The sequence below is a fragment of the Lithobates pipiens genome, unplaced genomic scaffold (assembly GCF_037356315.1).
Source record: "Lithobates pipiens isolate NorthernLeopardFrog02 unplaced genomic scaffold, aLitPip1_a1.2 Scaffold_22, whole genome shotgun sequence".
NCBI classification, from domain to species: Eukaryota; Metazoa; Chordata; class Amphibia; order Anura; family Ranidae; genus Lithobates; species Lithobates pipiens.
Genome location: NW_027507784.1, coordinates 326,996,100 through 327,023,877, shown reverse-complemented (window position 1 = coordinate 327,023,877; position 27,778 = coordinate 326,996,100). Strand labels below are relative to the sequence as shown.

Sequence of the window (27,778 nt, the reverse complement as noted above, 5' to 3'; positions counted from 1 at the left end):
CAGGTTTTAGTCTTTAGTTTATTTGGTTATAAACAGAGCAGTCAGTCAGGCTGAGATGATGAATGGCATCAACCTTTTCTAATAACCATACCTTATAGTTTTCCTCAATACTTTACATCCTTAATCATCAGAACACCAAAACCATAATGTATTTAGAGAGGCTTCGAAATGTTAAGAATAAATACAAAGGTAACCGTTAAACCTCCTAACTTTATTGTATGTAAGGCTAAAATCTATTTTTTGGCATAATTTCTCACTGTATACAGATTTATTAAAGGTTAACTCCCATCTTTCGCACCATGTTACACTCGTATTTAGGGTGCAACATGGTGAAAATGGGACCGTTCCCTTATTCCCCACACATCCAGTTCCTGCTGCCACTGTTATACTCTCGAAAACAGCCACATCATTCATTCGCAGAGAGAGCAGTGAAAGAATTACAAGCCAAATCTGCCAACATGGTAGATGGACTGGAACACGGGTGCAGCGATCACCACATGCACAGTCCATCAGACATTTCCTCTAACTCTCTAAGGCCTCTTTCACACGGGATGGATCAGTGATGATCCGCCCTGTGGATATGCGTTTGTTCGGCGGGGATCGCTCCGTTGATCCCCGCCGAGCAGGAAGAGGACAGGTCTGTCTCTGCACACTGTGCAGGGAAGGACCTGTCAGAGCGCCGCTCTCCCCTATGGGAGATCGGATGACGACGGACCGCAGAGTGTGTCATCACCCGATCCGATGACGGATGGAAAAGTAGGTTTTTCCTCCGTCACACTTTTTCAGATTAGAGCATGTCGGATGTCACCAATGACATCCGACGCTCCATAGAGGTCTATGGAGCATCCGTTCAGGTCCGCCTAAAAAACTGACAGGCAGACTTGAACGGATCGTCCGTGTAAAGAGGCCTTGGCAGGCCATACATTTTTTTTTTCCCAGCAGGCTGAACAAAAATAAAAGAGAAAAGAAAAAGCCAATTCCCCCATCCACACATTCATTGTGGATGAGGGATTCCTTCCCGCTGAGCTAATGTATTCTGCCGGCTGCCCTTATCATTTGGGGAGAAGCTGACAGGCTGGTCGTACACAGGTCAATTAATTGATCAAATTGTACAACCAATCAGCCCATACATGGATCAAAATTTGGGCAGTCCTTGCTGAACTGGCCAAATTTCAATCCATGTATGGCTGCCAAGGCCTCGTTTACAGCAGCAGATGGGAAGTGGTAAAACTACGCGGTTGATTCTAACTGAAGAAATGGGCACAGCCATCTGACTACACTGCTGCTACAGCTTAGTGCTATCAGCCTGCAACAGAAAATGCAGTCGCTGGCAGGCTCCCCAGGTAAAAAAAAAAACCTCTGAATCAGGTTGCACAAAAATTGCCTTATGACAACTTAATAGAGTGAGATATGATGTCAAACAAATTGCAAAATAGATGAAGGCTTTACATACTTTAAGTGGTCCTATAACCTACAGACTGTCAGCAACCATTTTTTTGGTCTGACATTTATATTATTATTATTATATGTTTATCCTACCAAGGAAGTAAAGAACTGCCATGCAGTTCAGGGCGGTGGGCGAAACGTCCACCTTCATCTGTGTTAGCTTCACGTTACAACTTTAACAAACACTATAAGAGGCGTATTCACCAATGCTAAAAGTGCGGCGGCGGTGCAAAGTGCAGTTCCTTACAGAAACCAACCAGACTTACCCATAGTAATCAAGCGGGCAGTATTTCTCCTGGGTCACTTTAATGTGCTTTGTACATTCTGATTAAGCTCATAGTAAGTGTACAAATCACTAATTTTCAACCTGAGCAATCAGGTCATCCACCGAATGCACAGAATAAAATATGAAAGCAAGCTATATTTAAAAAAGCAGGATAAAAAGCAACAGGTTCCAGCTCCAACAAATGTCTGGCTCTATGGACGGCCGCTAGTCATGGTTCCACCCCCTGATAAAAAGATTGGCTGGTGTCCATATCGTCTCTTTGTAGTGCAAGAATTTTAAAGTGGAAGTACACTTTCAAAATAAGTTAATTCATCCTTTTTGCCTCCTTCCCTGAGCCTAGCATAAGCCACCCACCATCTCTCTACAGATGCATACTTATAGCTTAAATCAGACGTGTGTGCGTCCGGTGGTTTACATCCAGCCCTGCAAGTATTCATGGTCCTGGCTCTCTCTCTCTCCAATTATATATATATATATATATATATATATATATATATATATATATACACACACACACACACACACACACACACACACACGTTATCCAGCTCTTCAGGGGTATGCACCTTATAGCCCCTTAGTCTTCCATGGGACAGTCACTGAGCATCCCCAGCACTGGGGGCCGTAATGCAGTCACAGTCAAGACAGTGCTGGATGTAAACAAACACCAGAGGCCGTGGTTTTTGGACCGAGGTAAGTTTGCATCTGTGGAGGGGAGGGTCAGGGTTAGTATAGGTCGGGGGGTGGGGGGCAAAAAAAAAAGATAATGCACTTGTTTTAAAGTGCACTTTTCCTATGAAATTTGGACTGATGGATTGGTATCAGAGAGTAAAACACACTCCCTATGACAATACAGCCCAATTCCTCCCAATACTTTTGTGTCACATATAATTAATTCTCTTTGGGATAATTGCATATATAATTTCTATATGGCTGCATCCTCTTAAAAACAATTGAATAAAAACACTAATTGACACTAGGCAGGTATGTCAGTACAGTGCAATGTAGCCAGAGAGTTCTAGAGTGCATTCTCTTCCACTTACTCACACAGGCAGGCTATTCAGTGACATAGCCCTTGGTCCATTAAAGCCCAACTCCGGGCAAAAAAACTTTTTTCCCATGCAGTGGGGCTGTGCCCATACTGCATTGGTCAGCTATTTTCTTTTCCTCTTCTGGAGGTAGAAGGGTGGAGATATACTTACCCGATATTCTGATTCCCCCCCCCCCCAGCACAAGTCTATTCTAGCACCTCTGCATTCCAGCGGTCTGGAATAGTGGACTGTTCCTGACATCATCAAGCCCAGAGCAGGCTTCATAGACCAGGAGCAGTCCACTGCTGGACCATGGGGGAGCGCCGTTTCCAGAGAATCGAAGGATCAGGGGAGTATAAGCTTTCTCACCCATGTGCAGTGTGAGCACAGCCCCACTGTATGGGGAACAATTGTTCCCCCCTGGAGCTGGGCTCTAAAAGGTAATTCCACCCAAACGAAAAAGTTTAGTTGTAGACAAAGTCTGGTGAGCTGAGTTAGTCCTCAAATTCTTATGCCTTGTGAACTCCAACAGGGAGATCTCCCTGCCATAATTTCCCACTTTGTTCCCATCTAAAGTTTTGGGTGATCCCACCCGCCAGTGTTTGTTTTGGCTCCTCTTCCCATATTAAAAAATAAAATTGAAAAAAAAAAATGCATCAGGGATGGTGGGAGCCCCTCAAAGAGCAGAGCAGATGTGTAGAACCAGGAAATCACCAATACATGTCCCACAGAAAAGAGACCCTCGGGGAGGTTAAAGTGGACAAACCAGCATGAATGAATTCCTGAGAGGTCACAATATACTGCAAAAGAGCAACTTAAAAAGAAAAAAAGCTCCACCTTTTATCAATAAAAAGCAGTCATTGAGCTCCAGCCAATGACATTGCCTAGGCTAAGATGTCATCAGTCTGCTGCAGGCACAAGGAAGCATTTGCTAAGTCTCCTCTTTCCAGTAATAAGACTGCAATATTGCAACTTTATAGCAAGTCACAAAATGAGAGGCTGCAGCAGTGTCAGATATTTGAGAAAACAGCCAAAAACTGCAGACACCAGAGAATACATGATGGCGTCATCCCATAGCTGCCATCTAAAGCTGGGTATACGCGTTTTTTTTTGTTTTGTTTTTTTTTGTTTGCTTAGCCAGCGGACGGAACAAAATTATTCCCCCCATACACACAGGCGAGGTGGATAGAGGAACCCTACCTACTGTGACATTGGATTCTGACAGCAGGGACGCTCCTCTAACAGAATACACTCATCAGCTATAACTGATTGGCTGCATTTGCTGATCAATGGACATTTTCCAGAGCGGTCAATTGACTTCTATCAGGAACGGAGGGCCACACACAGATTAAAATTTGTCTGATCGCTGCTGATCCAGCTGAATTTCGATCTGTCTATATCCCCCTTTAGTCTAGGAAGTACATGGTAACATGGGATGTTGCCTAAAAAAAATTGCTCTTGCTTCCAAAAAGAAAAGCAAATGAAGGCAATTTTTGGGTGAGTACTGTGATCTTTGTGAGAGATAATAAATACCTGGAAGTGCTACGGTTACTTAGCATGCCGATACTAGGTCTGCTAAACTCACCAGCCTCTACTGAAAACTAAAACCTCAGTTTTGGGTGGACTTTCCCTTGAACTTAATAATAGAAGTGAGGGCAGAGTTCTTACGGGAGTGCAGCTCTGCTAATATGGACTGGTAGCTGGGAGAAGTACTGCCATAAATGTTCACATATCTGAATTGGATTTTGGATAAGAACTCAGATGCCACGTAGGCTTTAGGCTGCCCAGTGGAAATTAAAAAGCTCAGGGCCCCTAGTTAAAGGATAGATGCCCTGGCATTTCCCTCTCCCAGAATAGACTATCCCACCCTGCTTTACTCCAGATGTAAACTTACCTGCAGTCCACCCCCACTGTAACATTGTTATCCCCCCCCATTAAATGCCGTTTTTCATTGGTAGTCCCCATAAACAGTTTGATTTCCTCTTGTTAAGTCAGCAGTTTGACAGAGAAAAAAAATGTAATAACTTCCCTAATCTATGCATCAGTGTGGATAGGGGAATCTTCACTGCTGGTTATTGTACTCAGGTAGCTGCAGCATCCATGGCTACCTGAATACAATGGCACTGCCAAATAGTGACAGCACTTGATAGGATCAAGTCACTGCTGATTAATGATTTATTTTCTACCTAGCTCACTCAATTTTTAAATCTACTTGTCATGCTAGGTGGTAACTGCAGAGCCACCCAATCAATTCAAGCCATCTATGGGGATCTATGGCCACCAAGCCATAACGGGAGGTCTCCGGGCGGCTGGAGACTGTCCCATACAAGTCTATAGTGATAAACAGCAAGGCTGCAATTTTTCGCCAGAGAATAACATAGTGGGAGGCCACAGCCAAGAGATTCAGGTAAGCATACACCTGGGTTGGAGGAAGCGGGAAGTTACCTAAAGTCAGCAGGGCAAAAAGGATAAGTGCACATTCTGTGAAAGTGAACTGATCTTAAAAGCAGTGGAAGTTTCGCTTTCCTGGAGAACCTCTTCATTGCTTTTATTATAAACAGATAAGCATCATGCAAGGTACAGTAACCCAACCAGAATTCAGCTTGTATTCACATTTGCAGAGCTGAAATCTGACTGGCTGCTGTCAATACCTGTATATCATTGCTCTTTAGACCTCGTTATTAAATGGACAATCCCCTTCCAGCTGAAATGTCAGTTTTTTGCCAGGTTGAAGCGCTTGCTGGCGTTTTACATCACCTGAGATGAGATCTCTGTATCAGAGTTCCCATCTGCACCCAACTACTGCAGTCACTTTTAAGAGGACTCACTCTGCTGGATTCAGCCTTATTTTGCTTCAAGAAGGCTGGCGGGCAGTGGGTGGAGTTGGGAACTCCAGTAGAGATCTTTTCTCATGAGGCCTGAGGGATATTAGAGATCCAGGGGCCATTCAAGCCACCGGCAATATCTGAAATATCAGTTTGGGGTGGGCAAAGCTTCTGTTTACTCTGTAGCCAGACTAAAATAACGGCCCTCGACTGCTAAAGATACTCTCCCATTTCTGGCATGAAAGGGAGATTTGTACTTTGATATATTCTGAGCCCTTTGGCTGTAGCGGTTTTGCTATGGCAGTCTAGAAAATAAGCAGAATGAGGGCCTGGTAACAGCAGTGTGTGCTTGGTGAAGCAGGGTGAGGGTTAGGAGGTTGAACCCAGCTCTGCTGGATGTACTCTCCTTAGGGGAAATAAAGGATTATGGGAATGTTAGGCATAGGGTTGGACAGTATACTCTACACCACATCCGTGTCATCCAGCCACCTCTGTTGCTGAACAGACATAATGTCCCAGTTTTGTTAGATGCCCATAAGGTGTCATCCGGCTGGCATCACATCCAGTACCAAGCGATGGCGGCAGCGATGGCAGCAGCAAAGGCAGCTAAAATGGCTTTGACTTCAGGGCGACTTGCGAGGGCCAGCGCAGAATGAAATGGACAACCTGAAGCTCCGGTGGCTGCTGCAAAAAACAGAGAGACAGAGGTGTATGCGTCAATACAATAGAAATATAGTAGATCTAAACTTTAACTGGATTTTATGTAGTTAGCCAGATGTACTGGTTTACCAAACTGCCATTTTTTCCCCCCATTAAATTCTGTTTTCACACCTCCTCCATCTCAGTGACGCTGATCTCCTCCAGTCTATTCCAGTCACTTCCTGTCTACATGCACTCACTCCAGCCTCAGCTGCACATCACTGCTCTGAACCGGCTTCCTGATGGTGACAACAATAAACCATGTCTATGCATTGTGAGTTGGCATGGTCTCAAGTCTCTACCAGAGTTGTGTGCAAAAAGGTTCCAATGCAAAAGCACAAATGGAAGAGTTGTCTCCCCATGAAAGGAAGTGCCCAAACAAGGACCTTTATGGCAGGTTCACCAGATATTCTTTAATGCAGATAGAAAACATCTTGTGAAATGTTATGAACTTGTTAATAGGGGTGTTGAATTTAAATCGCAGCATCAATATTCAGATGTTTTTGATTCTGCATCGATGCCGAGAGCTGGCCGAATTGATCTCTGATGATGTAATTTGGCGTTCCATGCGGTGCTCTACCTCTTCTGGAGAAACATACAGGCAGAGTCTGCCTGGTGGATAAAGCCCCTCCCCCTTCCCCGCCCACAGAGATGGACATTGAAGCAGAAAGTCAGCTGATGAGAAGAGAGTCAGAGACCCACTGAGCATGGAGGAGCCAGTGTCAATGATTCCATCCCACCCCCACCACCAACTCTCTACCCCTGATCCCATCCATCCCACCATCTCTCTGCCCCAATTCCATCCATCCCTCTGCCCCTGATCCCATCCCACCTTCACCACAATCCCTCTGCCCCTGATCCCATCCATCTCTCTGCGCCTGATCCCATCCATCCCACCATCCCTCTGCCACTGATCCTATCCCACCCTCACCACCATCCCTCTGCCCCCCATTCCATCCCACCCTTACCAAAATCCCTCTGATCCCATCTATCCCTCTGCCCCTGACCCCATCCATTCCACCATCCCTCCGCCCCTGATCCTATCCATTCCACCATCCTTCTGCCCCTGATCCTATCACACCCTCACCACCACTGATCCCATCCAGCTCACCATCCCTCTGTCACTGATCCTAGCCATCCCACCATCCCTCTGTCACCGATCCCATTAATCCCACCATCCCTCTGCCACTGATCCCATCCCCACCATCCCTCTGCCACCATTACCATTCTTCTGCCTTATCCCACCCCCCTCCACCATCCCTCTGTCATTATCACTTATATTTTGTGCCTTTAGGACAGGAATGGATTTGTTAAAACAATCGACTGAGCAGCCCAGAACTAGTTTGTGAGAGAGTCAGTCTATTCCAAATTTTCACAGCTCTTATGGCAAAGAAGCCGTTCTCTGCTTTTCCTCTACATGTAAAGAATGTCCCTTTGTTCTTTATAATGAAATGAAAGTGAATAACTTGTACCCCTCTTTTGGGATGGTTATGAGAATTACCATCCCCAAATAGGATATTGGACGAAGAGCAAAGGGGGGAGAAGAAGTTCTTCTGACTGCTTGAATTTTTGGAAAAAAACACGCACAGTAATCTTTATCGAATCGTGAGACCAGTGAAGATGCACACCCCTACTTGTTAAAGTTTGTATGAAATTTTAGTGATTGGGTTTAAACCTGTTCTCCTTCACTCTCCTATGTCTCACTCTCCTCTTTATTTTGTGAATTATTATCCACATGGCACTGAAAGGCATGTGAAGCTGTGTGCCATGACTGCCAATCATTTACAATGGCTAGTCATTTTATGTTTAATAATGTCATTGTTTTAGGGTTGCTTTCTCTCATTGTGGCTAAGGCTGATAGGTTGTCATACACAATTGTTACTAGTTGACTGATAAAGGGGACCCCGTGTAGGCATGAATCTTTGAACATTGCATCACTTAAGGCTGGTACACACAGGCCAAATATCAGCTGGTATCGGCTACTTTAACAGAAACCGGCCGACATTTGGCCAGTGTGCACAGCAGCTTGTCAGGCTGGAAAACCAGAAGCCAACTGGCATCCGATCAGCGCTGGCAGCCAATGGCTGGGGGTGGTCTCCCTGTCAGAACACAATAGCACAGCAGGAGAGATCACTGTACTAACATTGCTTGTGTTAGTATAGCAGACTGTCAGTTTTTTTCCCGGAGGGAGGGGGAAGGATAGAGAGCGAGTTTATAGCGTGTACCCTTGCATTGGGTAGGCCATAGATGATGCAATATTCGTCCTGCAACCGTGGGTTGCAGGAAAGAAAAATATTAGATTCCCCCATCAACACAGTCAGTGTTGATCGCAGGGGCGGACTGACCATTGGGCCACTCGGGCACTGCCCGAGGGCCCCGTGCCACTAGGGGGCCCCATCAGGGTTGCCAGCCTCAGTAAAACCACTGAACGTATGTAAAAATCTGTGTTTTTTTTACATCTGTCTCTCCAGTACCTTCTCAGTCAATAGAAACATGTCTGTTTATACTGTGTGTGTGTATACTGTGTGGCTCCATAATGTCTGATTGCCTGGGGGCCCCATAATCTCCTATTGCCCGGGGGCCCCATGAGTTGTCAGTCCGCCCCTGGTTGATCGGTAATCCCTCCCGCAGGTCTATTGTGTTCTCCTTTTGCAGGGGTCCCTGTCAGGTGAATGCAGTGATTATTGCTAAAAATCCAACATGCTGGCTGTACCCAAGTCGATCGATGGATTGACTTGGGTACAATAAGCCTGCCCATACATGGTTCAAATCTTGGCCGGTCCCTGCTGAACCAACCAAGATTTGAACCATCTATGGTTGGCTTTAGTGACTATAAAGTCCTTCTGGAAAGTGCACCGGTGTGCTGGTGACATCCCTGCAGAGGTGGAAGTGGTGGCAATTAAAAGAATATTATCACAAAGCTCACCTTCTTTAGCAGCATAATAGGGGCACTTGCGGAGATCTCCCTTCCCGTCATGCAATGGGAGACCAGCACCCTGAGGCTCATCGGGAATTGTAGCTCCTATTTTATCCAGCTCATCAAACACCTGAGAATACAAGAACAGGAAAGCCGGGAGTAGGAAGTTAATAAACGCATATCCACAAAACACAACCTTCCAACTTTAGAAGGGGAAGCAGAACAGAAACAGAGCCAGGCCCAGAGATACAGTCTGAGAGAAGAACCGTTGTCTTCTATTACTTTTTTTTTTTTCATGCAGTTTTTATCCTCCTATTTCACAAGGCAAAGCTGTTTAGGCCTTTATATTAGTATTTTTTTTGTTCAAACAGGAATTAGCGCTCAGCGTTCTCTTTCATAACTTAACCTTTTCACTGCCACAGCTGTTTTTGCACATATTGGGGTTGATTTACTAAAGACTAATGCCCTATACGTGCGGTCGGATTTTCAGACAGAAAATGTGCGATCGGATCATGTTGTCAGAAAATCTAACCATGTGTGGGCTCCATCGGACTTTTTCCATTGGATTTTCTGATGCACAAAGTTTGAGAGCAGGATCTAAAATTTTACGCCAACAAAATTCAATTGCATAAATTCCAATCATGTTTAGACAATTCCGACAGACAAAGTGCCATGCACGCTCAGAATAAACTAAGAAACGAAAGCTATTGGCTACTGGCCCGTTTATAATCCTGACGTACGTGTTTGATGTCACCTCGTTCAGAATGATCGGATTTTCCAACAACTTTGTGCGACCGTGTGTATGCTACACAAGTTTCGGCCAAAATCCGACGGATTTTGTGGTTGGAATGTTCGATGTGTGTACAGGGCATAAGACTGTGTACTTTGCAATGTGCAGTTGCACTCTGCAAGTGTAGATGCTCCAGAGTTTCGTAAATGAGGTAAAGCTTCACTTTGCAAAGAATACCCAATCACATGCAAGGAAAATTATGATGGATTGGATGATGGAAGTCAGCAGAGCTTCTGCTCATTTATTAAGCTCTGGAGCAACTACACTTGTAGAGTGCTACAGTGCACAGTTGATTTGCCTTTAGTAAATCAACCCCAGTGTGTGTTATCAGCTTAAGCTGATAACACATTCTGGGGGTGGATTTACTAAAGGCAAATACACTTTGCACTACAAGTGCATTTGAAAGTGCAGTCGCTGTAAATCTGAGGGGGACATGCAAGGAAAATCAAAAACAGCATTTTAGCTTGCACATGATCAGATGATAAAATCAGCAGAGCTTCCCCTCATTTCGGATCTTCCCCTCAGATTTACAGTGACTGCACTTTCAAGTGCACTTGTAGTGCAAAGTGGATTTGCCTTTCGTAAATAGCCCTCACTGTCTATTGTTGTGATTTAGATGAGGAGCAGATCACATTTTATGGCAAATTACTGCAGAAAACCAGCGAATTCTGGGGGTTCACATACTTTTTCTTACCACTCTAACTACCGCCTGAATGGGCAAAGTGACAGATTACCTTTGGCCATGTACACATGAACTCCGGCTTGTGTAACAGTGTGTAAACTAAGAACAGTGTATGAAAAACGTTAAAAAAGCATTTGCAAAGCTTCGAAGCAACTTTTTATTTTTAGGCCATTGTAGTAATCTTCAGCTCTAATTTGTGAATGTTTGCATGGATCTTAAGTGTGTACAATGCCTTAAAAAGGTGACAGAGTTAAATATACAGCACTCACCTCCATATTGAACCGGAAGGCACGGTTCGCCTCCTCTACGATCCTCCCTTTGGTCTCACTGTCCAGGTCCAGTGTGTTCATTCTGGCCCTATACAGTTGCTTGAACTGCTGGGCGTTAGTGACATTATCAAATATGTAGAACTGGACACCGTGCCCCTCACTGGGGAGGTGCAGGGCTCTTTGAGCCACTTTCTTCAAGATCTGGCCTCCTGACAGGTCCCCCATGTAGCGGGTGTAGGCATGAGCCACCAGCAGCTCTGGCTGGTGAAGACCCAGATGGTGGATCCGCTCCACGTAGGCTTTGGTAGCCTCTGAGCACTGGATGGCCTCCTCCCAGTCTTCTCCATAAAAATAGAGAAGATCCTTCTTCAGAGCCTCCGCCCTGTGAAGCTCCTGTGGGAAATACAGTGGGGCGATGGCTGGGTGCTCTTTATTCTGGTCTAGTTCCTCCTCCAGAGCGGAGTATGTATAGAAGAGTGCCGTGGTGGCCAGCTGTGTATGAGAGAAACACCTTTTAGATCTTTCTTTTCCAAAATAAGTAAGCAGACGAGTACACAGGCAAGTGATTTCTGGGACAGTTATGAAAAGAAGTGGATTATAATAGTTGTAATTAAACAAGGTTACAATTCAAGATACTCCTTTGTTTTTTATTTAATCAACTAGTAAAAGTAAAAGTAAAAAAATAAATAAAAAAAATAAGACATTTATAAAAAAAAAAACTACATAAAAGAAAAAAAGTAAAAGCCCCAGATAATGCTTACATTTACCTCCGGTTACCTATTTCTAAATCAACAGCTTTGAAATAGTGGATCCTACCTGTTGCCTTTAAATGTCCCCCCCACCCCCACCCCCAAAAACCCTGAGTAGCAGCCATCAAACTTAATATTTTCCATCAGCTCTGTCCCCTGCAGCACAGTCTTTGCAGAAAAAAAGTCCAAAGTCGCATTTAGCTTTTAGGCTGGATTCACACCTAGGCATTTTTAGTACTTTTTGCATTTTGCACTACAGAACGTGTTCCATAGGAAACCATGGTAAATGGACTGTAGTGCAAATCTGAAAATTGCAAAAAGCACTAAAAATGCATAGGTGTGAATCCAGGCTTACTACACATGGCGCTGTTCGGCCCATTTATTCCTATGGCTGGCCCACCCTCCCAGAACAGTTTAACTTCAGTAACAGGCTTGGGACACGTCCAATACAATCTGCAAAGGCTGTACAGCGGTGGGCAAGGCAAGGCAGCGAGAATCTCCAAAGCGGAGGGAGTGGCTGCCTATTGATGGGGTAGGAGATTTTCGGGACAACTCCACCAAAAGTTGTTTTTTTAAACACTTAGCACCCATCTTATTTATAGGAGGTTTTACTGATACAGGGCGGCCACTGTGTGCAGAATCACATATATACAGTATACACATGATCTTGCAATTCCTGGGTAGTAGGCGCGAATGGGCACCACCAGCGGCTCGCTCCCTCTGTGATCACACACAGTGGGAGACAGTCAGCGGGTACCGTGGATCCGATGTCCCCTGCCACCCGTCAATCATCACCCACGGTGACAGAACTGCAATTTGCCTATGTAGACAAGGCAGGTGGCCTTTCTGTTGGGAGGGAAGACAATGGATCCTGTGTCTGCAGAGCAGGCAACAAAGGAAAATCACCACTCCAGGTGAGAATCTCCAGGCACAGTGGGGTGAAGGAAGAAAATGGCTGCACACCGACATGATTGAAGTCCATTTATTGAATGTTCCATGAAAACAATGACACACACGCCACGGTTGCAGTAGCTGGAACAGAGGTGCGAAACTAGTCCAACTCTGTCCAGGCTACTGTAACCGTGGTGTGTGTGTCTCATTGTTTGCATTGAACATTCAATAAATGGACTTCAATCATGTCTGTGTGCAGCCAATTTCTTCCCTCATATCTGCAGAGCAGGGACAAGGATCCATGCCTTCCCCTAGTACAAGCACTTCCCACAATAATAAAAAGAGGCCAGGCGTACAGTTAAACCTTTGATCGCCCCTAATGTTAACCCCTTCTCAGCCAGTGTCATTAGTACAGTGACAGTGCATATATTTTTAGCACTGATCACTGCATTTGTGTAACCCACAATGTGTCCAAAGTGTCCATAGTGGTCCACTATAAGTCTGCTCTCCGCCATTACTAGTAAAAAAATAAAAAAAATAAAAATTTAAAAAAAAATATCCCATTGTTTGTAGACGTTATAACTTTTGTGCAAACCAATCAATATACGCTTACTAGGATTTTTTTTACCGAAAACCATGTAGCAGAATAAATATGGACCTAAATTTATGAAGAGCATGTATAGAAGAGCGCTGAGCAAATTTTTTTTCATAGAGCAAAAAAAATAAAAAGCAGAGGTGATCAAATACCACCAAAAGAAAACTATTTGTGGGAAAAAAAATGATTTGGAACAGTATTGAGCGGCCGCGCAATTGTCAGTTAAAGTAACGCAGTGCCATATCGCAAAAAAATGGACTGGTTAGGAGGACACTGGACATCCTATACACCTCCAAAAAAACTTAATGGAAGTACACAACTTGTGTAGTACAATACACCCTGCCGCCCCCTCCTTCCCTCTCTCCCTTCTCAGACTTGCCAGTAAAAGCTGTGTAAATACAGCAGATGTAATAGCTGCTGCCAAAAAAAACCAACCTTTTGTCCTAATCAGACAGGAGACATACATAGGGAGATGGAAAGTATCATTGTTACGTTTGTATTTATTCTGTTTTAATCATCTGCAGATCAAAAAAGGGACAAGCTTCCATTTGCATATACAACATGATCAAAAAATGTATCCTTTACTAAACCTATGTTTACCCTAATCAGCCCTATTTAACTCCTTATTCCCCTTAAAGCGGTGTTCCACACAAAAAAAAAAAATTAAAAGCCGGCAGCTACACATACTGCAGCTGTTAGTTTTTAATAATCGGACACTTACTTGTCCTGGAGTCCAGTGATGTCGGCACCGGCAGCTGATGTTTCCATCAGCTGTCATGTGCTGCTGCCGCCATTACGGGTAAGGGAACCCGGCAGTGCGCAGCCTTTCGTCTTCACGCCGCAAACCCTACTGCGCATTCGCAAGGCCCCGCTCCTCTCTCCTACTGACCCAGCAGCCGGGGGAGGAGGAGGGAGCCCCACGGTGATGTCACGGGTTGCGGTCTGGACTCCCGGAAGTGGGAAAGGATACCTGTCAAAATACCTGATAGGTATTCTGTCCCCCCTCCCCCCTGAAAGGTGCCAACTGTGGCACCGGAGGGGGGAGGGGGGAATCAGATGAGTGGAAGTTCCACTTTTGGTTGGAACTCCACTTTAAGTGGTATTAAAGTCAAATGTTTTCCTAAATCAAATAAAAATAAAATAAGCATTTGAATTGTGTTTTTTTTTTCTCTTTGGAGTTTCCATGTTCAACTGTCCCCTGGCTGCGCAAACCACTATATTTCTGTTCTCTTTGTGCCACTGGGATCTATGGAACTCTATGAGATGATCTACAACCTGCGCACTCCTTCCTTGTACTACAGCTCCAAGTACAGCTGTTCAGAGCACCACACACAGCCAGCATTAGAGGGACACACACCTTGCCTCTTCTCCTCTGCAGCAGTGACCGACCGCAGTTCTATGTCCCTCAGTGGCTCTGGTTGTGTGTGTCAACAGCCCCATGGTAGTTCTTGGAGAATGGAATGATGTGGCAGTGTGGGCGGAGTCCTTCATGGCTTTGTTTTGTTAAATAGTGACAGCAAGTAAGGGAAGAAGATCCCCTGTTTGCTGTCACTAGAGGCAGTAGCGGCGGCTGCAGAAGTGGGAATAGTTTACATGTTCCACCCAGAAAATGGGCGAAACATGCAACATGTTCCCAAAGATGAACAAATAAACCAGCCTATAGCAGTAATATAAAAATTGCTCTGGTCTATAAGTGGTGAACTGAACCCATTTAGAAAACTGCACAAAACAATTACGTTTTGCTTCCCTGCGACCAAGGCAACAAGAGAGGACCTCTGCATAGAGCTTTTCTACAAAACACCCCAGAAATATAACCTCCTGCTCATGTGACCGGCTGCCTCCTTTTCCTAGCAGTTTCTGTCCTATTACAACCCTGGGACTGATCATATGATTACAGCAGGCAGACTGTCATGCAGCACTCATAATGGAGCAGGGACTGGAATGCATGTGTATATAACGGACCTAAAGTAGACTGTGGTCTTCTCAATGAAAGTCGAACTGAAAATACGGCGTACAAGAAATGAAGTATTATGTAGAAATGTACAGCACATTTTAGGGCCATCAGGCTGCAAGCACCAACCTTAAACAGTTCCCTCTTGATCCGCCCCTTCAGAAAGTCCTTCACAAACGTGGTATTTTCAGCCTGGTCGTGAGATTCCTTTGTGCCTTCTTTCAGGAGCTCCGACAGGTCGGTAGGTCTGGGGAGAAGCAAAAAGAACGCTCAGTATCTAAAAGAGGGGTCAAGCACCTGACACAGAAATCTACTACTAGATATTGTGTTCCTGTACGTTTTCCTCGCTGTATACTGATCCTTTAAGAAACAGCAGTGAATAAGACATATGATCACCATGGATACATTTCCACATAGTACACTTCCTGCATGGTTGTCCACTTTAAGGTCATGCAAAATAACAAGGGGTACACACACTCCATTGTCCGCATATGGAGAGTCTTCTTTACAATAACGTGGAATGGACTTCCCCAGAAACTAGTTCTGACCAATATAGGCAAAGGGCAGTTTAAGTCATAATGTGCTAGTATGCATCACATACTAGCACACTATGACAGACTTACCTGAAAATGAAGCTCCCCAGGAGCACGCTTTCCCTGCTGAAGACGCTTCCACCTTCACCCAGTCTTCCTTTCTGTTTTGCGGGTTACAGCGATATGAACGACAGAGCCAGGTGATGATGTCACTCCCGCGCATGTTGCCGTTTCTGGCATGGCCCTGAAGGAATGGCACAGGTATGCTGTTCCTTCACAGCATATCAGCTGCATCTAAAGTAAACATCTCCTAAACAGTGAATGTTCAGGAGATATTTACTGTAACCAGGGCTGTGAATAAGGGATACCAGCTTGGTGAATTGGAAGTGGGCAAAGGGGGTGATCGGCATGGCAGGGGGAAATTACTGGAACCGATCCCCCTGTATGGCTCTCTGCAGCAGCTAAAAGCTGGCTTCTTCTCCTCTCCATCCCATTGGCTTTCAGCTGCTGCAGAGAGAGCCATACAGGAGAATCGGTTCAAGTAATTGCCCCCATACACACACACACACACACACAAATCACCGATCACCCTCCCTGTGCTTTTGCCCTGTTCTGCTGGCTTCCCTCCTTTTCTTCCCACCAGCAGATGCAAGGACACAACAGGATTCTTCAGGGTGGAGAGTGGGGTAAGGGTCCGGTAAATATGTCCCATTTACCAGTCCCTTGCTTTCCTGAATGAACACAATGAGTGATCGGTACTGATCACTCACTGTGTTCATTGATAACTGAAGCATAGTAAACTGAAGCATGTGTTTATTTGGAAGGGGGGGCTGCTAGGTTGGCTGTATGAGGCCCTGTGGTTTCTAACAGCAGCCCTAACTGTATCTATTAGGTAAGCCTTATTATTATAGGCTTACCTATAGATAAAAATCATAAAAAGGGAGTTTACACCCACTTTAAAAACAGACTGAATGGGGAAGATTTAATAACACTCAGAAACTGGTGCAGCTGTGCATGGTAGCCAATCAGATTCTAACTTCAGCTTTTTCAATTAAGCTTTGACAAGAAAAGATGGAAGCTGTTAGGTTTCTATGCAGAGCTGCCCCAAATTTTACGCTCTCTAATTTATTTATTTGTATTTGAAGGTCAGCATCTGGAAGATACACAGGGACAAAAAAAGCAATTTAGCTGGACATTAGCAATGGTATACAAAATTGTAGTAATAATAATAAACATAGACAAGTCTGTAGCATTATAGAGATCTGGAAGAGAAAGAGAACTCAAAAAGTCATAAAGGGGGAGATGGAAAGGGGATTTAATGTGCAGCAGGAAACAGAGTGGGGCAAATACAGGCAGGACAAATGTAGTATATACACAGTACATACACACATACCGATCACCTTGAAGTTCTGCCTAATATAGATTGTGGCTCCCAGCCCAGGACACCGGCTGTTCTGAGAAATGTACCTAGACATATATAAAGCACTGGGAGACTCTTAGGCTTTGGATGTTGAAATGTATTGCAAGTCTTGATACATTTGTGTTGAAAATTTTCACCTGTATATAAAACCAAATATTACGCTGCAAACTTCCACCTGTGTATCCAAACATGTTTTGATATTTTACCCCTCAGCCCCTGTCTGATCACATGACCACCGACTGGCTCTCACAGTGGTCACATGATCGGGAGCAGATCCTGCCAGCTCCCGTTCATTCCTAGAGACCAGAAGCCCTCTACGACAGCTCAGTCCCTGTGCTGAAGAGTGCGGTGTGCGTGTTCTCAGCACGGAAACCTAAGTCGCCCATGGAAGTATATGTGTGCGGCATGTGGGTGTTAAAGCCCACCCTCCTTGCAGCCGCACATATGTGTTACATAAGCAGGAGGCTAAACGGCACATGTATTTTGTACAAGCTCCTTGTAGTGCGTTAGTAATTCATACTGTATGCGGTGGTATGTTTTGGGGTAAGTTCCTTTTTTGACCTCCAGAAGATTTACCCCCGTTCATGACAAGGCCATTTTTTGTGATATGGCACTGCGTTAAACTGACAATTGCGTGGTCGTGTGACGTTGTAAACAAATACAATTTGTATCCTTTTTTCCTCCGAAATAGAGCTTTCTTTCAGTGGTATTTGATCACCTCTGCGACTTTTATTTTTTTGTGCTACAAACAATTTAAAATCAACAATTTAGAAAAAAAAATAAAAAATAAAAAAAATTAAAAAAAAAACACAAATATTTTTTACTTTTTGCTACAAAACACAGCCAATAAAAAAATAAATAAAAATAAATTCCCAATAAGACCCCTTTCACACCGAGGCAATTTTCAGGTGTTTTAGCGCTAGAAATGGCGTCCGTAAAGCACCTGAAAACTGCCTCCCATGCCGCTCGAATGTGAAAGCCCGAGTGCTTTCACACTGGGGCGGGAATTTAGAAAAAGTCCTGCAAGAAGTATCCTTGGATAGGCAATGAATAGGCAGTGCTTTCGAAGTGCCTAAAAAGCAATTTGGAAGCGCCGCAACACAGGCGTTTTTTAAGCCCTTCTACGGCCGCTAGCGGGAGTTAAAAGCACCCTGCTAGCAGCCGAAAAGCACCGCTAGAACGAGCGGTGCTTTACTGCTGACGCGCGGGGGGGCCCCAGTGTGCAAGCTGTCTTAGCATATATTGATTGGTTTGTGCAAAAGTTATAGAGTCTACAAACTTTGGGAGATATATATATTTTACTAGAAATGGCGGCGATCAGAGACTTACAGCGGGACTGCAATATTGCAGTGGACATTTTGACACTTTTGGGGAACCAGTGACACTAATACAGTGATCAGTGCTAAAAAAAATATGCACTGTCTGTACTAATGACACTGGCTGGGAAGGGGTTAACATCAGGGGCGATCAAAGGGTTAACGGTGTGCCTAGCCTGTGTTTTAATGTGCGAGGCGTTTTTACTAGGGGAAGAGATGCAACACCGTACTCAAATAAAATTGATGTAATTTTTTCCCACAAATATAGCTTTTGTTTGGTTTTGGTGGTATTTGATCACCTCTGCGTTTATTTTTTTGCTCTATAAAATGAAAAAAGGCTGACAATTTTGAAAAAACAAAACAAAACAAAAAACAATTTTTTTACTTTCTGCTATAAATCATATTCAATAAATAAAAAAAAAATCTATTATGCCTTGCTATATGTGCCCATGGCCCGTTACCACGGGTAGCGTGCTTATTCCTGACCTTGCTATGTTTTGTAATTGCATTGCTGCTACTACGCCTCTGTACTGCTTATCTTCCTATGCTGTTAATGAAAATAAAGAAAACGTTATTTAAAAAAAAAAAAAAAAAAAAAAAATCACATTTCTTCATAAATTTAGGTCCATATGTATTCTGCTACATGTTTTCAGTAAAAAATAAAATAAAAAAAATCCCAGTAAGCGTAGATTGGTTTGCTCAAAAGTTATAGAATCTACAAAACTATGGTATTTTTTTTTTTAGTTTTTTTTTTAACTAGTAATGGCAGTAATCAGTGACTTATAGCGGGACTTCGATATTGCAGCGGACAATCATACACTAACTCACACTTTGCAGGAACCAACAACACAAATACAGTGATCAGTGCTAAAAATATGCACGGTCGCTGTACTATGGACACTGGCTGGGAAGGCGTTAACATCGGGGGCCATCAAAAGGGTTAACGGTGTGCCTAGCCAGTGTTTTAATGTACTGTGTGAGGTGCTTTTCTTCCCTTGTTTACATAGGCAGATTGCAGTTCTGTCTCTCTGCCCAGCGATCGGATGGACATCGAGTACTCTGCACCTGCCAGTGAGCTTCCGCTGTGTATAAATGACAGTGGAAGCGAGCCACCGCCAACGTGCATGCATGCCCCCCACCTGGAAGTGTGGGATCACACTAATATATTATAATTTTTATATATATATACACACACACACATACACATATACACACCACAGCCAGGTGCCCACAGTTAGAATGCCGGCGCCAACGAGTGGTGGGAGGAACGAGCGGGGCTTCGTTCCCCGGCATCGCTGGACCCTGGGACAGGTAAGTGTCCAATTATTAAAAGTCAGTAGCTGCAGTATTTGTAGCTGCTGACTTTTCTTTTTTTTTTTTTTTTTTTAGGGGAACACCTCTTTAAGTGGTTAAGAAAATTAGTTTTTATCATTCTGATAGAAATTTCTACAAAGGTATGGGGTTTCTTTTATCGCCTGTGCAATAAACTTGTTACAAGCAATCTAGAATTGATTGATTACATTTATCTTCTGTTCTAAGTGGATGCAGAGCTGTTTTCTACTCTCCATTACACTCTATAAGTGGTTTAAGGTGTGCTGCTGCTTAGGACTCTTGAACAGTTAGTGAAATAAAAGTCAGAGAAGAGTCCAGGCGGGCTCTGACTTGCTCTCACCAGACACACCAGCCTCTCTCACCAACAGCAAACAACATCATTAAAGGCTTGATACATAAAGAATATGATCAAAGCCTTAAGTAAAGTGAAAGCAATATATATATATATATATATATATATATATATATATATATATATATATTTTTTTTTTTTTTTTTATTTGGATAGAGATGAGAGGGGCTACAACTCCTGTTTTTAAAAAAAAATGTATTTGCTGTCTCTGCCCCCCGTTGAGGTGATTCCTCCTTTTAATTGTCCCGTTTACCGTAATTAAAGCAATACCAAAGGAAAAGCCAAAATGTTTAGTTGCCACCAAAACACTAATAGAGGGGAAATCTTGTAATGGGGGGGGACACTAGTTCTGGTGACAACCAGATATGAAGAAGGAGCGTAGCTCCGTAAATGTGCGCCTATTGGCTCCCACTACCGTAAGTGACGTCATCTGTCTTGTTGGCTGCGTGCGCTCCACCGACCGGAAGTGTCATCAGCGGATGATCCAGCTCTCCTTCCAGACACACGCCGCCACTAAGTACATGGATAGGACACACTTTCCACACATCCGGCATTAAAATGCCTATTACGCACAGACTATAGTCCTATATGGGGTAACCACAACTATGTAGAGCTCGCTAAAATACAGCCAGACCCCAGATGGCGTGCCCATGGTGTGACAATGCTGTCCCATATATTTCGAGATGGTAAGCTGCTGACCTTTGCAGACATGCGGAATAAATTCAACCTTTCTGAGACCATGACCTTCCCATATTTGCAGCTGCAGCACGCGGTGGCCACGCAGGGTGATGCGGGGGACTGGGTGTTGTCGCCCACCCCGGTGTACCATGTGCTGCATTCTGCAGACGGTACGAAGGGAATATATATCACAATGCTACCAGATGCTGCTGGCGTGGTACCTGCGTGATCACCCCTGCAAAGCACTTCCACTCTGGGAAAGGGATGTAGGTCAACTCACAGGCGAGCAATGGGATGAGGCCTTACAAGCTATAACCTTATGTTCATTAAATGTGGCGCAAAAAAGTATCCCAACTCTATATTATACTGAGAGCACATTACACACCTGTTAAGCTTTGAAGGATGGGCAGGCTAGATGACCCCTTGTGCAGGAGGTGCAGGCAGCATGAGGGGGACCTCGTCCACCTCCTGTGGCGCTGCCCGAAGCTCCGCAGGTATTGGAAAGAGGTAGTTGACACACTCAATATGGTGTTTCAAACGCAGATACCTACGGATCCCATATGTTGTATTCTAGGGGTCCTGGAGGATGTGATTCCTGAGGAGCCGATCAGGGTGGCAGTCTCCAGGGCGCTATTCCAGGCTAGGAAACTTATTTTACTGGGTTGGAAATCCGCAGTGCCTCCTGTATCTGCGACTTGGATAACACATATGGGTAGCACCCTCATAATGGAAAAATTTATATACCAACATAGGGGGTGCCCGGGAAGGTTTGAGCGCATATGGTCACGATGGCTGGACACACCGGGGCTGAGCCCAAATGAGCTTGTGATGTCCAGACTACTACAAGGTCTACAAAATAGACTGCTTAGGTCAGGCAGGACAAGCAGAATGTGGTAACCCTGAGAGTAATGGGAGCAGACGGAGGGAATCGTGTGATGATGTAATGCCTGTATGTACATTAATAAGTGAAAGCTGTTTAACTGTAACTGTGCACTGGAAATTATTGTATACCTGTGAATTTAATAAAAACCTTTCTGATTCAAAAAAAAAAAAAAAATGCCTATACGCCTGACAATTGTGTACATTTGTGAGTACCGGGTTCTCAGTCTACATTAAAGTACCATTTTAACTTTTGCACTTAGAGTGGCGCCTCTGTTTAATTTTCTGTATTTGGTTTCCTGTTACAAATTACATTGACACTCACATTGGATCAAAAAGGCAGCGTTTTGAGTGCCGTACAGAAAATGCTCACGCAATACGCCTTTCCTGCACTGTGTTCTGGTGTGAACTGACCCTTTATTCAAAATGAAAAAAATAAAATAAAAAAATGATGCAACAAATGATATCGCTGGTTGCAGTGATAGGCAGCAAAAAAATAAGCAAATCTAAATTATTATTATTTTTTGCCTGTAAACATTTTCTATAGCAAAATTTACATAAGCCCACATTGCTTTTTGTGTTGCTGTCAGCGTAGGCAGCATGAGAATAGCACTGTAATGAACTGGAGCAACCAGAATCTGGAGCAGCTGTGCATGGCAACCAATCAGCTTCTATGTTTTATTTTCAATGCTTAGTGATACTAAATCCTCGGTTTTGAAGCACTTTCAGCAGCTGATCTAATCACTTAATGAGCGTGCAGCTTCTTTATCTTTTAATCCCTGCCTATGTTTCAGTTGAAGCTGAGGCTATGGCCGCTGCCCCAGGTTTCTTGTTTCAGGTTGGCTCCTTTCTTGCAGCATCCTACAGAGCCACCCTTTCATGCAAGGACTACAGTTGTGTCTCTCTACATTGTGTTCATCAATAGAAACACACAACCCTGTAGCCTAGGATGACAAAGCACTATCCTGCACACCCTCCCTTCTCCAAGCTAACAGCCTGACTGGAGATTGCACTGTCCACCTTTTATCCTTTCCTGGGACAAGAAAAAAGCTCAGGAAAGCTGCACTGAGAGAGCAGGAGCCTTCAGGATTGAAAGTTGTAAAGTTAGCAAATAGTTCAATGCGTTTATTTTGTTGCGCTCGATGCGTTTGAACTAAAAGAATAAAAATAAGAATGCTAACGTTTTAACACTACTTTAACCACTTGTGACCGTCATTCGGGCTATATCGCGGACCTCACCACGGACCTGAATTTCTGGGAGGCCGTCATAGGACATCCTCCCCTTTGCGCGCTCCCTGCAGGGCACGCGCGGTGATCACCGATCCGAGTAAGGGACGGTCCCGGCCTCTTACCACGTGATCAGCTGTCAGCCAAGGGCAGCTGATCACATGTGTAAACAAAAGCTTGGTAATCGGCTTTTTTTCTCCTCACGTTGACAGCGTGAGGAGAAACAAAAGCTGATCACCGGCTTATGCTCAAGGAACATTGGGGCTCCCAAAGAGGAAGGAGGCACATCTGCCTCCTCCTCTGTGCTTGCAAGGGCCACCTGCCATTGCCCACAGTGCTCACCAGTGCCACCTATCAATGCCCACAAGTGCCACCTATCAATGCCCACAAGTGGTGCCAATCAGTGCCACCTAGCAGCACTGCCTTTCACTTTAACCTATCAGTGCCCATCACTGCCACCCATCGGTGCCACCTATCAGTGCCCATAAGTGCATCTCATTGGTACCCATCAGTGCAGCACATCAGTGCTCACCAGTGCAGCCTCATCAGTGTACATCAATGAAGGAGAAAAATTACCTGTTTGCATAATTTAAAAAAAAAAAAAAAAAAAAGCAAAAAAACGGTCTTTTTAAAAAAAAAAAAGTTAACAAAAAATAAAAACTGCAGAGGTGATCAAATACCACCAAAAGAAAGCTCTATTTGTGGGGGAAAAAAAGATAAAAATTTTATTTGGGTACAGTGTTGTATGACTGCACAATTGTCATTCAAATTGCATCAGCGCTGAAAATTGGTCTGGACAGGAGGGGGTTTAAGTGCCCAGTAAGCAAGTGGTTAAAGTGGCGTTCCGCCAAATTTTTTTTCTTTTAAAATTCAGCAGTTACAAATACTGCAGCTGCTGTCTTTTAAAATAAGGACACTTTCCTGTCCAGGGCGCCAGCGATGTCGGCCCCCGAAGCTGATCTTTCCCTTGGCTCTCGGGTGTTGCCGCCGCCATCTTCGGTAAGGGAATCACTTCTTGGTTCCCTACTGCGCATGTGCGACTCGCGCTGCACGAGCCCACTGGACCCTGCTGTCTTCTGGTACCTGTGTGTATGCCGGAAGTGGCGTAGATACTCGCAGGTGATCGGGTATCTATGCCCGAAAGTGGGAGCAAAATAACTGTATTAGACAGGTATCTGCTCGCCCCTGAAAGGTGCCAAATGTGACACCAGATGTGGGAAAGGAATCCGAAAAGAGGAAGTTCCATTTTTGGTTGGAACTCCGCTTTAGCTGAACAAATTGAAGATAGAAGCTGATTGGTTACTATGCAGATCTGGTTGTGATGAGTCCCCCCCCCCATAGTAGTCTATGTCTGTGTCACACACACATTGTGGGGGAGCTCTACACCTTTGGTTCTCAATCTCAGTCCTCAAGTTTTCAGGTTTTCCTTTGCACAGCTGCTTTAAATCAATAATCAATGACATGGTATTGATAAGAGCTATTTTATCCAAGGGAAGTCCCCAAAACATGGCCTGCTGGGGGTACTTGAAGTCTAAGGTTGAGAACCACTGCTCTACACCACCTCCATGCTCTGTTTACCAAGTACAGCTTGTGCTGCCTATGTATGTAGAAACTCAGCAAACAATGATGTGTTGACACAGGGAACAATCCAGACACAAGTATACAAAAAACTGTGGGACAGGGTGTAGCTTCTCACCTCAGATCTTGCTCTTCTTCCTCTTCTCTTGTAGCCGCTGCATAAAGACTGTTTTCTTCTTTCTGCTCTCCATCCAGCTTGTCTGGAGCCATGACTCAATCTACAGTCCGTTCTGTATATGAAATAACAGAATGAGGTCAAGCCAGCGTTAAATAGCGGACAAAGGAAACGACTTCTGCTGCAATCACTGGGACACGCGAGCAAAACACAAGAGTAACATAATCTAATAGGGCCTCCTGGTACTAATTAAGAGAAGACCTAGCATTCTTTTGCCCCTTCCACCCGGCTAATGACCACCCCCCACCACCTGATCCTTTGTCCTGACTTCCCCTACAGAATGACAAAGCCAGACTCTATCCTCTGACCAGCACTGCGGTGTGACTGTACACTGGATACACTATATAGCTCTTTCCCTTTCACCCACTACCACCCATTCTGGATGCCTCTCAGGTTATGTCACGTAAGCAGGGAAAGCAGGTGACAAACAGCTGAACGCATCTACTCATTAACCAGCCCGGCAGGGACAGCCATCCTCAACTCATATCACCACGGGGTTTATTTGTCTGAACCAGGAAAATAGTGACTCAGCTAATTATACTAAGTGAACAGTCAACCTGCCCGGATCAAAGAGATCCCACAAGCACGGATCAGAGACCCTATGTGCCTGGATCAAAGAGACCCTACATGCCCCAGATCAACAAGATCCCATGTGTCTGGATCAAAGAGACCCTACATGCCCGGATCAAAGAGAGAGAGACCCTTTATGCCCGGATCAAAGAGACCCTCTGTGCCCAGATCAAAGAGACCATATGTGCAGAGATCCTTAATGCCTGGATCAAATAGACCCTACGTGCCCCGATCAAAGAGAGAGAGACCGTACGTGCCGGATCAAAGAGACCATATGTGCAGAGATCCTATGTGCCCGGATCAAAGAGACCATACGTGCAGAGATCCTATGTGCCCGGATCAAAGAGACCATACGTGCAGAGATCCTATGTGCCCGGATCAAATAGACCATACGTGCAGAGATCCTATGTGCCCGGATCAAATAGACCATACGTGCAGAGATCCTATGTGCCCAGATCAAATAGACCCTATGTGCCCGGATCAAAGAGACCATATGTGCAGAGATCCTATGTGTCCAGATCAAAGAGACCATACGTGCAGAGATCCTATGTGCCCGGATCAAATAGACCATACGTGCAGAGATCCTATGTGCCCGGATCAAATAGACCATACGTGCAGAGATCCTATGTGCCCAGATCAAATAGACCCTATGTGCCCGGATCAAAGAGACCATATGGGCAGAGATCTTATGTGCCCAGATCAAAGAGACCCTACGAGCAGAGATCCTATGTGCCCGGATCAAAGAGACCCTACGAGCAGAGATCCTATGTGCCCGGATCAAAGAGACCCTACGAGCAGAGACCTTAGGCTAAGTTTACCTTCTTTTTTTTTTTTCTAAATTCCAGCTCCCCTATGTACCGTTAATGTACTTCTTTTGCAAAAATAAAACAGCTTTCCATTAATTATACATCTGCTTACCTCACTCTCTTCATAGCGGTTTAAACACACTGCTACATTACTTCTGCCTTACTTCCCAGACAGACTTTAGGTCATGACACAGGAAGGAGTTGCCCAGCTGAAGGTAGATGATGTGTTAATGAGGTCAGCTGGTCAACTCCTTCCTGTGTCACGACCTAAAGTCTGTCCGGGAAGTAAGGCAGAAGTAATGGAGCAGTGTGTTTAACCCGCTATGAAACGAGTGAGGTAAGCAGATGTAGTATTAATAGAAAGATGTTTTATTTTTGCAAAAGTAGTACATTAATACTATATTAGTACATAGGGGAGCTGGAATTTAGAAAAAAAAAAAAAAATGAACAAAGGTGAACTTATCCTTTGAAGCAAAAACTAAAATCTAGAAAAAAAAAAAAAACAAACACACACACTACAACTGGGAGCAGGTAGACTCTTTATTGTACAAGAAACATGCAATGGGGGAGATTTACTAAAACTGACACACGCTAAATCTAGTGCAGCTCTGCATAGCAACCAATCAGCTTCCTGATTATTTAGTCAAAGCTTAATTGAACAAGTTGAAGTTGGAATCTGATTGGTCACCCTGCACAGCTGAGCCAGATTCTGTGTACACCAGTTTGAGTAAATCTCCTGCAGTGTTTCTTCTGTAATAAAATAAACCTACCTGCCTGTGTGCAGTTTCCTGTATGGAAGTGACCTCATCCTGCACTGGCTAATTAAGATGGAAGAAGAAGATGTGGATGCCAGTGAGGGACAACCTTGGGACTCCCCCCTCCCTGCTGCTGGGCATTATGGGAGATATGGCGGTTCTGCTGCTGGGCATCATGGGCGATGGAGACTGTTGGCCTCGCGGGCATGATGGCACATGTTAGCTCTCCTACCATTTCTGGAAATTAGAGTTCTGGGCATGCCAAGTGTTGTGCCCTCCTGGGCATGCTGTAAGTTCTGGTACCTTTGGTATGCCGAGAGTTATGCCGCACTAGGCATGCTGGAAGTTCTGGTACCCTGAGCATTCCGGGAGTTGTGGCACTCTGGGCATGCCGGGAGCCGTGCCACCCTAGGCATACTGGGAGTTGTGGCACCCTGAGCATGCTGCAAGTTCTGGTACCCTGGGCATGCTAAGTGTTATGTCACCCTGGGAATGCTGACAGCTGTGCAACCCTGGGAGTTGTGGCACTGAGCATGCTGCAAGTTCTGGCACCCCTGGGAATGCCGACAGCTGTGCAACCCTGGGCATGCCGGGAACTGTGCCACCCTGGGCATACTGGGAGTTGTGGCACACTGAGCATGCTGCAAGTTCTGGTACCCTGGTCATGCTGGGAGTTGTGCCACCCTGGGCATTCCGAGAACCGTGCCAGCCTGGGCATGCTGGGAGTTGTGCCACCCTGGGCATGGTGAGTTTTGTGGCACTCTGGAAGTTGTGGTATTATGGACATGCTGGGTGTTGTGGTTCTTCTAATATAAAGACATGCTGGGAGTTGTAGTCCTCCTCCCCCATACATTCAATGCTATGGATACAGAGCCCTCTGCTCACCGGATGCCCTCTGTGTGCCTGCTCTCCGCCTTCTCCCCGCTCTTCTCAGCTCGGACACAACCCCCGGGTGACTCAGGAACAGGCCGCACACCGGAAATACCCGCTCCCATGGCAACAGGCAGCCGCGAGGGGGCGGGGCCA

General features: G+C 44.8%; 1 protein-coding gene across 1 annotated transcript; it reads right to left on the bottom strand.

The window, feature by feature from the left end:
• HMOX2 (heme oxygenase 2) lies at positions 1–27,778 on the bottom strand. Its single transcript, XM_077449595.1, has 6 exons — positions 27,638–27,778; positions 24,565–24,676; positions 15,261–15,378; positions 10,946–11,437; positions 9,214–9,334; positions 1–6,272 (listed from the first exon to the last, which is right to left on the bottom strand). Exons 2-6 carry the CDS (start codon positions 24,654–24,656, stop codon positions 6,145–6,147), a joined length of 951 nt encoding a protein of 316 aa, XP_077305721.1. The 5' UTR covers positions 24,657–24,676; positions 27,638–27,778; the 3' UTR covers positions 1–6,144.

What these genes read in the sequence shown, in the direction of transcription:
- HMOX2 (XM_077449595.1), bottom strand. Translation starts at nt 24,656, where the DNA reads ATGGCTCCAGACAAGCTGGATGGAGAGCAGAAAGAAGAAAACAGTCTT. An exon ending in TCAAGAGGGAACTGTTTAAG is followed by an intron (nt 11,438 to 15,260) that starts GTTGGTGCTTGC and finishes TCTCATACACAG; the next exon opens with CTGGCCACCACGGCACTCTT. An exon ending in CTATTATGCTGCTAAAGAAG is followed by an intron (nt 6,273 to 9,213) that starts GTGAGCTTTGTG and finishes TGTTTTTTGCAG; the next exon opens with CAGCCACCGGAGCTTCAGGT.